At 46.3% G+C, this 14,489-nt stretch overlaps 1 protein-coding gene across 1 annotated transcript; it reads right to left on the reverse strand.

The window, feature by feature from the left end:
* Nucleotides 1–5,808: 5,808 nt before the first annotated feature.
* Nucleotides 5,809–10,243, reverse strand: GP1BB (glycoprotein Ib platelet subunit beta). The gene is made up of 2 exons (XM_058158776.1): nucleotides 9,848–10,243; nucleotides 5,809–8,057 (listed from the first exon to the last, which is right to left on the reverse strand). The coding sequence occupies exon 2, from the start codon at nucleotides 8,047–8,049 to the stop codon at nucleotides 7,444–7,446; it is 606 nt and encodes a 201-aa protein (XP_058014759.1). The 5' UTR covers nucleotides 8,050–8,057; nucleotides 9,848–10,243; the 3' UTR covers nucleotides 5,809–7,443.
* Between the last annotated feature and the right edge of the window lie 4,246 nt (nucleotides 10,244–14,489).

Here is a 14,489-nt window from a genome sequence, read left to right on the forward strand (position 1 = left end):
TCTACATTTATATGCCGCCCTTCTCCAAAGACTCAGGGCGGCTTACAGTGTGTAAGGCAATAGTCTCATTCTATTTGTATATTTACAAAGTCAACTTATTGCACCCCCAACAATCTGGGTCCTCATTTTACCTACCTTATAAAGGATGGAAGGCTGAGTCAACCTTGGACCTGGTGGGACTAGAACCTGCAGTAATTGCAGGCAGCTGTGTTTTAATAACAGGCTTCTTACAGCCTGAGCTACACCTTGATGTATGAACTTCATAGTACATGGAATAATAGAGTTGGAAGGAACCTCAAGGGTCTTCTAGTCCAACCCCCTGCTTAGGCAGGAAACCCTACAACATTTCAGACAAATGGTTATCCAACATCTTCGTAAAAACTTCCAGTGTTGGAGCATTCACAACTTCTGGAGGCAAGTGGTTCCACTGATTAATTGTTCTAACTCTCAGACATTTCTCCTTAGTTCTAAGTTGCTTCTCTCCTTGATGAGTTTCCACCCGTTGCTTCTTGTCCTGCCCTCAGGAGCTTTGGAGAAGAGCTTGACTCCCTCTTCTTTGTGACAACCCCTGAAAAAAATTGGAAGGCTGCTATCATGTCTCCCCTGATCCTTCTTTCCATCAAACTAGACATACCCAGTTCCAGCAACCGTTCTTCCTATGTTTAAGCCTCCAGCCCCCTAATCATCTTTGTTGCTCTTCTCTGCACTCTTTCTAGAGTCTCCACATCTTTTTTATATCAAAACTGGATGCAGTATTCCAAGGGTGGTCTTACTGAGGCATTATAAAGTGGAATTAACACTTCATGTTATCTTGATTCTATCCCTCTGTTGATGCAGCTTAGGATTGTATTAGCTTTTTTGGTGCTGCCACAGGTGGCATGCGGAACCATATCTGTGGGCACGCGAGTGTTGCCCTAGCTCAGCTCCAGCACACATGCGCGCGCCGTCCAGCTGATTTTCGGGCCTTCTGGGCCCATTGAAAGTCGGGAAACAGCCTGTTTCCGGCCTCCGGGGGGCTTCCAGGGGATGGGGAAGACCGTTTTCACCCTCCCCAGACTCATAGAAAGCCTCTGGAGCCTGGGGAAGGTGAAAAATGGTCCCACCATGCCATCATGTGCCAAAAGTGAGGGGACCGCGGGGGGGTTGTACGTGCATGCACGGGGTGCATTGAATTATGGGTGTGGGAACACACACGCATTACCCCCCTGTGCTCCCCCCGCTTTTGGCATGCAATGGCAAAAAAGTTAGCCATCTCTGCTATATACCAATGTTTCTCAAAATTTGCTGCTTAAAGATGTGTGGACTTCTACTCCCAAAATCCTCCCCCGTGTTTCTCAGCCTTGACCCCTTGAAGGTGTGTGGACTTCAACTCCCAAAATTCCCCAGCCAGCATTTGGGAGTCGAGGTCCACACTTCTTCAAGGGGTCAAGATTGAGAAACCCTGGGGGACTTTGGGAGTTGAAGTCCACACACCTTCAAGGGGTCAAGGTTGAGGAAACAAGGGGCAATTATGGAAGTTGAAGGCCACACATCTTCAAAGGGTCAAGGTTGAGAAACCCTGGGGGATTTTGGGAGTTGAAGGCCACACAACTTCAAGGGGTCAAGGTTGAGGAAACAAGGACCAATTATGGAAGTTGAAGGCCACACAACTTCAAGGGGTCAAGGTTGAGGAAACAAGGGGCAATTATGGAAGTTGAAGGCCACACATCTTCAAAGGGTCAAGGTTGAGAAACCCTGGGGGATTTTGGGAGTTGAAGGCCACACAACTTCAAGCGGTCAAGGTTGAGGAAACAAGGGCCAATTATGGAAGTTGAAGGCCACACAACTTCAGGAGGTCAAGGTTGAGGAAACAAGGAGCAATTATGGAAGTTGAAGGCCACACAACTTCAAGGGGTCAAGGTTGAGGAAACAAGGGGCAATTATGGAAGTTGAAGTCCACACACCTTGAAGGGGTCAAGGTTGAGGAAATAAGGGGCAATTATGGAAGTTGAAATCCACACATCTTCAAGGGGTCAAGGTTGAGAAACCATGTGGGATTTTGGGAGTTGAAGTCCACACACCTTCAAGGGGTCAAGGTTGAGGAAACAAAGAGCAATTATGGAAGTTGAAGGCCACACATCTTCAAAGGGTCAAGGTTGAGAAACCCTGGGGGATTTTGGGAGTTGAAGGCCACACAACTTCAAGGGGTCAAGGTTGAGGAAACAAGGGGCAATTATGGAAGTTGAAGGCCACACAACTTCAAGGGGTCAAGGTTGAGGAAACAAGGGGCAATTATGGAAGTTGAAGGCCACACATCTTCAAAGGGTCAAGGTTGAGAAACCCTGGGGGATTTTGGGAGTTGAAGTCCACACACCTTCAAGGGGTCAAGGTTGAGAAACCATGTGGGATTTTGGGAGTTGAAGTCCACACACCTTCAAGGGGTCAAGGTTGAGGAAACAAGGGCCAATTATGGAAGTTGAAGGCCACACAACTTCAAGGGGTCAAGGTTGAGGAAACAAGGGCCAATTATGGAACTTGAAGGCCACACAACTTCAAGGGGTCAAGGCTGAGGAAACAAGGGCCAATTATGGAAGTTGAAGGCCACACATCTTCAAGGGGTCAACGTTGAGAAACCCTGGGGGATTTGGGGAGTTGAAATCCACACATCTTCAAGGGGTCAAGGTTGAGGAAACAAGGGGCAATTATGGAAGTTGAAGGCCACACATCTTCAAAGGGTCAAGGTTGAGAAACCCTGGGGGATTTTGGGAGTTGAAGGCCACACAACTTCAAGGGGTCAAGGTTGAGAAAACAAGGGCCAATTATGGAAGTTGAAGGCCACACAACTTCAAGGGGTCAAGGTTGAGGAAACAAGGGCCAATTATGGAAGTTGAACTCCACACATCTTCAAAGGGTCAAGGTTGAGAAACCCTGGGGGATTTTGGGAGTTGAAGTCCATACACCTTCAAGGGGTCAAGGTTGAGGAAACAAGGGCCAATTATGGAAGTTGAAGGCCACACAACTTCAAGGGGTCAAGGTTGAGGAAACAAGGGGCAATTATGGAAGTTTAAGGCCACACATCTTCAAAGGGTCAAGGTTGAGAAACCCTGGGGGATTTTGGGAGTTGAAGTCCACATACCTTCAAGGGGTCAAGGTTGAGGAAACAAAGAGCAATTATGGAAGTTGAAGGCCACACATCTTCAAACGGTCAAGGTTGAGAAACCCTGGGGGATTTTGGGAGTTGAAGTCCACACACCTTCAAGGGGTCAAGGTTGAGGAAACAAAGAGCAATTATGGAAGTTGAAGGCCACACATCTTCAAAGGGTCAAGGTTGAGAAACCCTGGGGGATTTGGGGAATTGAAGTTCAGACATCTTCAGGTAACCAAGGTTAAGAAACACTGTTATATACTATTGGGCTACCATAGTAGAAAAGGTTTAAGCTTTGAATGTGGACCCATCATATAGATAGCACCAGGGGTGAAATTCAGCCCATTCTATTCGGCTTGGGCAAACCTGTAGCGGCGGCTGCGGGAGGCTCCGCCCACCCACATGGAGGTCATAATGTTGCTTTTTTGCAACATTTTAAGCCTCTGTGCATGTGCAGAAGGCTTTGCGCATGGGCAGATGATGGCACGCACACATTTGCAAACCGGTAGGGAATGTAAGTGAATTTCACCCATGGATGACACTGACAAAAACTGAATTTTGAAGGATTTTCTATACCGGTAATAGATTTTTGTCTGGCAATGTCAACAACATAGAAAGAGACACAATTCTATTGCTAAAAACCAATCATATGGTTTTTGGCATGACTCAAGGCCAACGGCGCACGGAACGCTGTTCCCTTCCCACCAAAGGTGGTCCCCATTTTTTCTACTTGCATTTTTTACGTGCTTTCGAACTGCTAGGTTGGCAGAAGCTGGGACAAGTCACGGGAGCACACCCCGTTACGCGGCAGTAGGGATTCGAACCGCTGAACTGCCAATCTTTCGATTGACAAGATCAGCATCTTTAGCCACTGAGCCATCGCATCCCTATTAAAAATATATATACAGGAATTTAATAACAGCAGCAAGACTGTTGATTGGACAATATTGGAAGAAAGAAGAGGTACCTACAATAGAAGAATGGATACTGAAAGTCATTAATTTGGCTGAGATGGCTAAAATCTCAGCTTTTTAAAAAGACAATACGCAGGAAAGATATTTAATTGAATGGAAAAAATGGATTGATTATCTACAAAACAGATATCAGATTAAGAAATATCAGATTGCCTTTGAATAATTAGAAAGTTATTTTATTTAATGGGGAGGGGGTTGGGAGATGAAAAGCTTTGGGTGAGGCTAATCGGATTGGAAGGGAAAATTTTATTCTATGTTTGGTTTATGTATAACAATACCTTGTGATTGACCCGGGAAGCCGGGGGAAGGAGGGGAAGGGGTTTTCTGGGAGGGAGGGAAAAAGGCGAAAATGTCTTTGTTTTTAAAACTTTTCAATTATATATATATATATATATATATATATATATATATATATATATATATATATATATATACATACATACATACATACATACATACATACATACATACATACATACATACATACATACATACATACATACATACAGGATATATATTATTTTCTTAAATGGAAAAAAAATATATAATATTGTGCCCTGGGATAGTTGTTCTATTGTATTAATGAATGGACTAGAGAAGTTTTCTAATTTTTCTCGTCTGTCTGCAGACGTTTGGTTTTCTATATATTATTTGCATTAGTAAAATACAAAAATTAGCTAGAGAAAGCCAGGGAAACAAACTCCAAGAGAATTCCACCTTTTCTGCAGACTGTTTTTTTGTACAAAATCAGTGTCGGCAGGTTCTATAACAGAGAAATAAAATCTCTTTGCTTCTCTGGCTATGATAGAGAGAGAGAAAGAAGTTAGCATTTGTCCTGGCAAGGAAGACACCAATTTGCTAATGAAATGACAAAATGAAAACACGGGAAAGAAAATGTAATGGGGTTTGTGCGCCCCCTTCTGGGGACAGAGAAAATACTTTTCTGGAAGTGAGATTTTAAAAAGAATTTTTAAAAAATGAACTGGCATACATTGAAAAAGGGAGGGAGAGAGAGAGAAAGAGAGGTGGGGAGAGATACAGAGAAAGAGAGGGGTGGGGAAGAAACAGAGACAGTGAGGGAGGGAAAGAGAGAGAGAAAGAAAGAGAGAGAAAGAGAGAGAGAGAGAGAAAGAGAATGGGAAAGAGAAAGAGAGCGAGAGAAAGAGAGAGAAAGAAAGAGAAAGAGAGAGGGAGAGAGAGAAAGAGAAAGAGAAAGAAAGAGAGAGAGAAAGAGAGAGGGGGAAAGAAACAGAGAGAGTGAGGGAGAGAAAGAGAGAGAGAAAAAGAAAGAAAGTGAGGGAGAGAAAGAGAGGGAGCGAGGGAGGGAGAGAGAGAAAGAGAGAGGGAAAGAAAGTGAGGGAGAGAAAGAGAGAGAAAGAGAGAGAGAGAGAGAAAAAGAGAGAGAGAGAGAGAAAGAGAGAGAGAGAAAGAGAGAGAGAAAGAGGGAGAGAGAGAGAGAGAAATTAAGCACCACAAACTTCACTGCGTTGTTTGAAAGAAAAAGGAACTTGACAGGACAATAGGTTTTTGAAACGAAGCCCGATTAATCTCTCTCTGCTCTGTAATCTCTTTAAACTGCCTAATAACAGAGTAGGAAGGGACCCTGGAGGTCTTCTAGTCCAACCCCCCTCCTCAAGCAGGAAACGCTGTACCATTTCAGACAAACGATTGTCCAATTTCTTCTCAAAAACCACCAGTGAGGTTTTTAAAGAGGTTTTAATAACTGCATTTTAATAATTTGAGATTAAAACTGAGGTTTCATAAACCGGAGCTAATCCAGACTGGAGTGGAAGAAGGACCGTGTTAATATGTTGAAATTTTTTAAAAAGCAACAAGTTACCACCTGCCATTTAACAGACTAAAAACAAAACAAAACATGGAAGGATTATACATGCAGTCCTTGACTTAGAATTACAATTGGGACCAGAATTTCTGCCGTTAAGCAAGACAGTCGTTAAGTAAATCACTACACGTTATTAAGTGAATCACTACTAACTTTGCTTGCCAGAAGACGGCTGAGAAGATCACAAATTTTGATCCCGGGATGCTGTAGCTGTCATAACTATAGGCCACATGCCAAATGGTTTGATTACATACAGATACAGATTAACAGAGTTGGAAGGGACCTTGTAGGTCATCTAGCCCAACCCGCCACCCAAGCAGGAGACCCTATACCATTTCTGACCGATGGCAGTCCAGTCTCTTCTTGAAAGCTTCCAGGGATGAAGCTCCCACAACTTCTGTTCCACTGGGTAACTGCGAGGACTTTTTTTCAGTGTCATTTTAACTTCGAATGGCCACATAGTGAGTGGTTGTAAGTCAAGGACTATCCATGCATAATATAGGGGGCATCAGGCAACCTTTGGCACGAGGCCGGGGGGAGGGGCTCAATCACAAGCCCCAAACCATTTTTTTCCCCTCTAATTATAGGAAGACTCTACGGAGTTTAAGTACCAAATGAGGGTCCAGAAATGGCAGCTTTTTCCATTTTGTTCTTCCACAATTATGTTTATCCATCCCGAACGTTGTACGTAGAAGCTTCTTCTTCTTCTTCTTCTTTTTCAAAACCGAGCATCTTCCAAATTCTGCCTAGAACTCCCAAGGTTCCTCCAAGGAAATAAGGCATTTTGGGGGAAAAAGCTAATTCCTGTGTGGCGATCTATTGATAAAAGGTAAAGGTTTCCTTCGCACATATGTGCTAGTCGTTGCCGACTCTAGGGGGCAGTGCTCATCTCCGTTTCAAAGCCGAAGAGCCAGCGCTGTCCGAAGACGTCTCCGTGGTCATGTGGCTGGCATGACTCAACGCCAAAGGCACACGGAACGCTGTTCCCTTCCCACCAAAGGTGGTCCCTATTTTTTCTACTTGCATTTTTATGTGCTTTCGAAACTGCTAGGTTGGCAGAAGCTGGGACAAGTAACAGGAGCTCACCCCGTTACACAGCAGCACTAGGGATTCAAACCGCTGAGCTGCCGACCTTTCGATCGACAAGCTCAACGTCCTAGCCCCTGAGCCACCGTGTCCCTTTGGGGTATCAATTGATACTGTCCCCCAAAGGTGCTTTTTTCAAAAGACAACTGGACTGTCTTAGTTTGTTTCCTTGAAGACCTTTCGCTTCTCATCCCAGAAGCTTCTTCAGTTGAAGAAGAAGCTTCCTGGAACTGAAGAAGCTTCTGGGATGAGAAGCGAAAGGTCTTCGCAAGGGGAGGGGAAAAAACCCCTAAGGAAGTCCAGTTGTCTTTTGAAAAGCACCTTTGGGACAACCATGACCTGGATGGTTGAGAATCTCCATAGACATTCAGGATTAAAAGGGTGGAACAGGGGTGAGGTTGGGTCTCCCCGGACCGTCAGTCAACACTGTTCTTACGAGCGCTTTCCCACGGATCCGTATTCTCATAAAATTCCAGCATGGTCCTCCTCGCTTCCTTGGCTATCCGCTGAAACCTGCAAAGGTAGAAGACCGCCAGAAGCAACAAGATAGCCTGCACCAGGATGAAGACAAAGAGGCAGATCTGGGCCACCAGAGCAACACCGCAATACCAGGACTGGCAGGTAGAGATGATCTCGTCTTCGGACAGGTAGGTGATAATCCGACCTTGAAGATGGGCAGGCGTCGAACACACCACGTCGCGATACAGAGTCCGGTTCTCTTGCCACTGTAGCCAGGAGCGGAGGTAGAGGATGTTGCAGGTACATTCCCAAGGATTGCCCCGCAGGTAAACAGCCTGGAGGTTGTGCAGGTTGTCGAAGAGACCTTTGGGGATGAAAGTCAAATAGTTGTTGTTGAGATAGAGCTTGCTCGTCAAGGGGGAGAAGGAGAGCGGGATCGTGTCGTCCGTCAGATGGGTCGACATGCAGTCCACGATGTCGGCGGCACAACGGCAAGGGCGGGGACAGCCTAGGGCGACACGAGGGAGCAAGGTGAAGATGAAGAAGAAGGCGACGAGACTCATCTTCGACTCTGAAAGGCACAGAAATCAGTTCAATTCAATGTAGTTTCAATTCGGAAATCGTTAAGTAGAGCAAACTCAAGGCCTGTGGCCCGGATGCGTCTACCCAATGTGAAGAAGAAATGTGGCAGCAGTTTGGGAGCGTGGCCATGGTGGGCATGGCCTAGTCGGCTTCCTGCACCACGGCGGAGGGAGGGGACTTTTTGCCCTCCCTGGGCTCCAGAGGCTTTCTTCGAGCCTCTGGGAGGGCGAAAACAGCCTCCCCAGGCTCCGAAGGCCCTCTGAAGGCCAGAAATGGGCCCGTTTCCAGCCTTCCCAAACTTCCGGTAGACCTGTTTTTCCGCCTCCCCGAACCTCCGCGCACACCCTGCACTTAAAGGTAAAGGTAAAGGTTCCTCTCGCACATATGTGTTAGTCGTTGCCGACTCTAGGGGGCGGTGCCAATCTCCGTTTCAAAGCCGAAGAGCCATGCTGTCCAAAGACGTCTCCGTGGTCATGTGGCCGGCATGACTCAACGTCAAAGGCGCACAGAACACCGTTCCCTTCCCACCAAAGGTGGTCCCTATTTTTTCTACTTGCATTTTTAGGTGCTTTCGAAACTGCTAGGTTGGCAGAAGCTGGGACAAGGAACGGGAGCTCACCCTGTTACACAGCAGCACTAGGGATTCGAACCGCTGAGCTGCCGACCTTTCGATCGACAAGCTCAACTTCCTAGCCTCTGAGCCACCGCGTCCCTGCACTTACCTGCATCCAAAACAGGCCACGTGGGGACACCTGGAAGGGGCGGGCAGGACTAGCCAGGAATAAGATTTGGGGGTTCTCCAAACTGCACAGAATCTTAGCTAGAGGTTCTCCCGAACCCCCAGCAGCCCACTCCTGCTATTACTTCTCGAATAATAATACAATTTCTAGTAAAACGTAAAATTTAATTTTGAATGAAACTCCGGCACCTTATTTTCAGAGGCTTTCTATTGCAACCTCTTCCTCGAGAACATTTGAATTTATTTACAGTAGACAATTGGTTTAGCTTAGAGTTGGCTCAATCACAGTCTAGCAAAGTCTAACAAATGCAGTCTAACAAGGAGAAGGACTAGGGGAGACATGATAGCGGTGTCCAATATTTGGGGGCTACCACCAAGAAAAGGGAGTCAAGCTATTCCCCAAAGCACCTGAGGGCAAGACAAGAAGCAATGGATGGAAACTAATCAAGGAGAGAAGCAACTTAGAACTAAGGAGGGCTTTCCAGACAGTTAGAACAATGAATCAGTGGAACAACTTGCCTCCAGAAGTTGCAAATGCTCCAACACTGGAAGTTTTTAAGAAGATGTTGGATAACTATTTGTATGAAGTGGTGCTGGGTTTCCTGCCTAAGCAGAGGGTTGGACTAGAAGACCTCCAAGGTCCCTTCCACTCATTAATCAGTGGAACGAATTGCTGCCAGAAATTGGGGGTGTTCCATCACTGGAGGTTTTTAAGAAGAGACTCAACAGCCACTTGTCTGAACTGGTATAAGGTATAAGTTGGACTAGAAGACCTCCAAGGTCCCTTCCAACTTTGTTATTCTATGTTCTATAGGAGCGATGTACATTGATGGCTTGATCAAAGCCTTACATGGAAAGATGCAACACCTATATATTGGGTGTCTCCTAAATGAAAGACACACACAGTCGGAAAGATACATGTCTATCTAACAGGCTGAAGGAACTCCAGATGATCTCCTCAAATGGTCATGGTCAACCACTCATTTGACCTGGTGGCCAAAATTGCTGTATAAGTGAAAGAAAACCCATTGAGGACTTACCTCTCTATGTCGCGTGTCTCTCTGGTATGAGATGTGAAGGACAACTGGCTGGTACAGCAAACAGCAGCAGAAGTTGAGCTGATAACCTCCATGCGTGTTCCAGAAAGATAAGAGGAACGCTTGTTGTCCTTAGTCATTCTCTAGAAATCCCTGGAGGTTTACCCTCTGATGGGGCCTTCTTCTTCTTCTTTTTTTCCCAAGCCAACATCTCTTGAACATTTTGTTTTGAAACGCAAGCGAAGTTGGAGTTTTTAACAAAGCCCGTGGATGGGAGTGCAGGAATTTTTGTTACCATCCTGGTTATTCACTTCGTGATTGAATCAATTGGACGTCGTGGCTCAGTGGGTAAGACACTGAGCTTGTCGATCGAAAGGTTGGCCGTACGGCGGTTCGAATCCCTAGCGCCGCGTAATGGGGTGAGCTCCCGTGACTCGCCCCGGCTTCTGCCAACCTAGCAGTTCGAAAGCACGTAAAAAAAAAAAGCAAGTAGAAAAAATAGGGACCACCTTTGGTGGGAAGGGAACGGTGTTCCGTGCGCCTTTGGCGTTGAGTCCTGCTGGCCACATGACCACGGAGACATCTTCAGACAGCGCTGGCTCTTCGGCTTTGAAACGGAGATGAGCACCGCCCCCTAGAGTCGGGAACGATTAGCACGTATGTGCGAGGGGAACCTTTACCTTTACCTACCTAAGTGTGTGCAGGATATCGACCCGTAGGCCAACCAGATGAGTTGCACAGGATGAGGCTAACTGGGTTCAAACTAACCAGGTTTAATGGGTTGTGGTTATGGAAATGTGGTTGTGGTTCTATCATTCTCATGGGTTTACTAATGCAATTCTTCAAATATTGTATTCTCAGGTGCAAATTTAAGAATCCTAGGGTTTAATCCTGTACCCCTGGACCACTTAGGATTCCCACAAAGTAGAGTCTTTGCTTGCAGACTATCTCCAGCATGGCTTATCAAGCCACCACACCCAGCTATATCCAGCTACTGTAGCTTGCAAACCATGTTTACGGTGTGTGATGCCAGTCCAATTTGGTGATTGGCCCAACTATCTTTAAATTGCGGTTTAGCCTAGTAACGAATCCAGGCGGCTCAAAGGGTCAGTCTAAAATGACACTTCATATGGTAACCAGATGTTCATGATTTTATCTTCCGGATAACCAAAAACCCAAAGATGGATGGGGTAGAAACAGTAGTGAAATTCAAATTTTTTTACTATCGGTTCTGTGGGTGTGGCTTGGTGGGCGTGGTAGGGGAAGGATACTGCCAAATCCCCATTCCCACCCCACTCCTGGGGGAAGGATACTGCCAAATCTGCATTCCCTTCCCACTCCAGGGGAAAGATACTGCCAAATCCCCATTCCCTCCCCACTCCAGGGGAAGGATACTGCAAAATCCCCATTCCCTCCCCACTCTGGGGCCAGCCGGAAGTGGTATTTGCCAGTTCTCTGAACTGCTCAAAATTTCCGCTACCGGTTCGTCAGAACTGGTCAGAACCTGCTGGATTTCACCCCTGCTTTGAAGGCACGAGCCAGTTGGTCCAGTGGAGAAGGTGTTGGACCAAGAGTGAGAAGTCCCAGATTCTGGTTCTCCCTCAACCATGGAAGTTCTCTGGATAATGCTGGGGGATAGTTCCTCTGCCTCAGGACCAAGATCCAGCGTGAGGTGTTGGTGAAGGTGGACAAGGATGGAGAGACCCAGCTTCCAACCTAGTTTGACCACAAATCCCTGGGGGAACCCTGGGGGAACTTGGGTTGAGTTCTTCCCCCACTCTCACTTCACTTCTCATAGGGGTCGTCATTGGTGGGGGTGGGGAAATGGCAGAAGGAAACCCCCTTGAGCTCCTGAAATACAGGATGAGTGGAAACCAACCAACTCAGTGGTCGGCAATCTTAAACACTCAAAAGAGCTATTTGGACTCAAAGAAAAGAAAACAACAGGAGCCACAAAACCCTTCCTGTGCCTGACTATTTCTTGAGCAGTCCCAAAACTAACATACATAGTTGAATTAAATGTTCTGTTTTCTTCTGAAACTTTTCTTTTCTTGGATTTATCCATGGTTAGCCTACCGGGGGTTAAAAAGGTCAATCAATCGCGTGCTGGCAGATGTCGCACATTGGCGTATGCGACACATATTTTGAGTGACAGGGAGCCGCAGCAGAGGGGTGAAAGAGCCACACGCGGCTCCAGAGCCCCGGGTTGCTGACTCCTGAACTAACCCAATGAATAAATAAGGAGACATTTCTGGACAGTGAGAGCAATTAAGTCAGTAGAACAGAAGTTGCCTCCAGACGTTGTGTGCAGACCTGCTCCATCACTGGAGTTCTTCAAGAGAAAATTGGACCACCGTTTGTCCGGATTGGTACAGGATCTCCTGCTTGAGATGGGGGTTGGACTAGAAGACCTCCGAGGTCCCTTCCAATTCTTCTGTTATTCTGTCCTGTTAAATAAATTGTAGAGACACTCCACCCACCCTCCACCCTTGTGAAACGGTGTTGGCTCTTTAATGACCAACCTCAAGCCAAAAAAAGAGGACAACCTCACAATGTGTTGCCACCCGATGGGGGGAAACGTTCTAGCCACAACAGCCAAACACTTCCTCTGTTAAGACAACCAGGAGTCCAGATTAGAATCTTCCCCCCCGAAGGAAGAGCAAAAATAAAGCATGCCATGAAAATGATAACTGGCAACTGTCAAGAGTCGTGGTGGCGCAGTGGTTAGAATGCAGTACCGCAAGCCAACTCGCTGCTCACGCCAGGAGTTCGATTCTCACCACCAGCTCAAGGTTGACTCAGCCTTCCATCCTTCCGAGGTCGGTAATATAAGGACCCAGATTGTTGGGGGCAAGTGGCTGACTCTGTAAACTGCTTAGAGAGGGCTGGAAAGCACTGTGAAGCGGTATATAAGTCCAAGTGCTATTTCCATTGCTATTATCCTTCCTTCCTTCCTTCCTTCCTTCCCCTCGCTCCCTCCCTCCATGGTGCACAGTGGTTAGAATGCAGTATTGCAGGCTGACTCTGCCCACTGTCAACAGTTCGATCCTGACTGGCTCAGGGTTGACCCAGCCTTCCATCCTTCCAAACTCGGTAATATAAGGACCCAGATATTGGGGGCAAATAGCGGACTCTGTAAACTGCTTAGAGAGGGCTGTAAAGCACCGTGAAGCGGTATATAAATCTAAGTGCTATTTCCATTGCTATTTTCCGTCCGTCCTTCCTTCCTTCCTTCCCTCCCTCCATGGTGCACAATGGTTAGAATGCAGTATTGCAGGCTGACTCTGCCCGCTGTCAGCAGTTCGATCCTGACCGGCTCAAGGTCGACTCAGCCTCCCATCCTTCTGAGGTGGGTAAAATGAGGACCCAGATTGTTAGGGGCAAGAGGCTGACTCCGTAAACTGCTTAGAGAGGGCTGGACAGCACTGTGAAGCAGCATATAAAATCTAAGTGCTATTTCCATTGCTATTGTCTGTCCTTCCTTCCTTCCTTCCTTCCTTCCCTCCCTCCATGGTGCACAATGGTTAGAATGCAGTATTGCAGGCTGTCTCTGCCCGCTGTCAGCAGTTCGATCCTGACCGGCTCAAGATCGACTCAGCCTTCCATCCTTCCGAGGTGGGTAAAATGAGGACTCAGATTGTCGGGGGCAAGAGGCTGACTCCGTAAACCGCTTAGAGAGGGCTGTAAAAGCACTGAGAAGCGGCACATAAATCTAGGCGCTACTGCTATTGGTGGAATCTGAAAGTCTCAGAACCAAATGCAATATAGGCAGTCCTCAGGTTACGACCCTAATGGAGCCTCTGCCTGTCGCATAAGTCAACTTTATAACTTTTTTTCCAAGTGGTCATTAAGCGAACTTAATGGTTGTAAAATGAATGCCACAGTCTTTCAGGAAAACCAGTGCTCCAATGTGTGCACAGAAAGCCAGACGTGAAGGCAAAACTGTTGTAAAATGGGGTCACGTAACCGTAGGGGGGTGGGATCAACTATCAGAACTTCAAATCCAGGTTATACGTTCCCCCCCTGCAATTGTAAGTTTGAATGGTCGCTAAGCAACTGGTCATAAGTCAGGGGGCCGCCTGTAAACCCCAAGCTCCTCATCCTGGAACTTTTTAAACGAATGACAGTTCTATTCCCTAAAAGGATGGGGCACCAACAGGAATAGACCATGATCCTCTTTTCTCCTTCTGTTTTGCGGGCTTTTTTTCTCACAACTGCATTTTGACTTTTTTTTCTTTTTAACGATCCTAACCTACAAGAAATCCTCAAAAATCAGTCCTGAAATTAGTTCTCCCGTAAAAGAATGGGGCACCAACAGGAATAGACCATGATCCCCACCCGCTCTCCTTTCTCGATCCGCTTTGCTGGCTTTTTCCCCTCACAACTGCATTTCAAAAGCAACAGTTTTTTTTTAAATAAAAAACACATTTCTTTGGATGCGATGAACGATAAAGAGATACGTGGCTCGTTTCCGCTTTTTTTTTTCTCCTCCTTTACTTCTTTTTGATCAGTTCAGGTAGTAGCAAACATTATATTAATATTCAATCCTCATCCCCATATTTTTTTTTTTAATAAAACGGATATATTCAAAAGGTCTCGCATCACGACGCACGAAATATCCCACCGAATATTTACAAAAAAAATC

This window comes from Ahaetulla prasina, chromosome 15 (assembly GCF_028640845.1).
Source record: "Ahaetulla prasina isolate Xishuangbanna chromosome 15, ASM2864084v1, whole genome shotgun sequence".
NCBI lineage: Eukaryota > Metazoa > Chordata > Lepidosauria > Squamata > Colubridae > Ahaetulla > Ahaetulla prasina.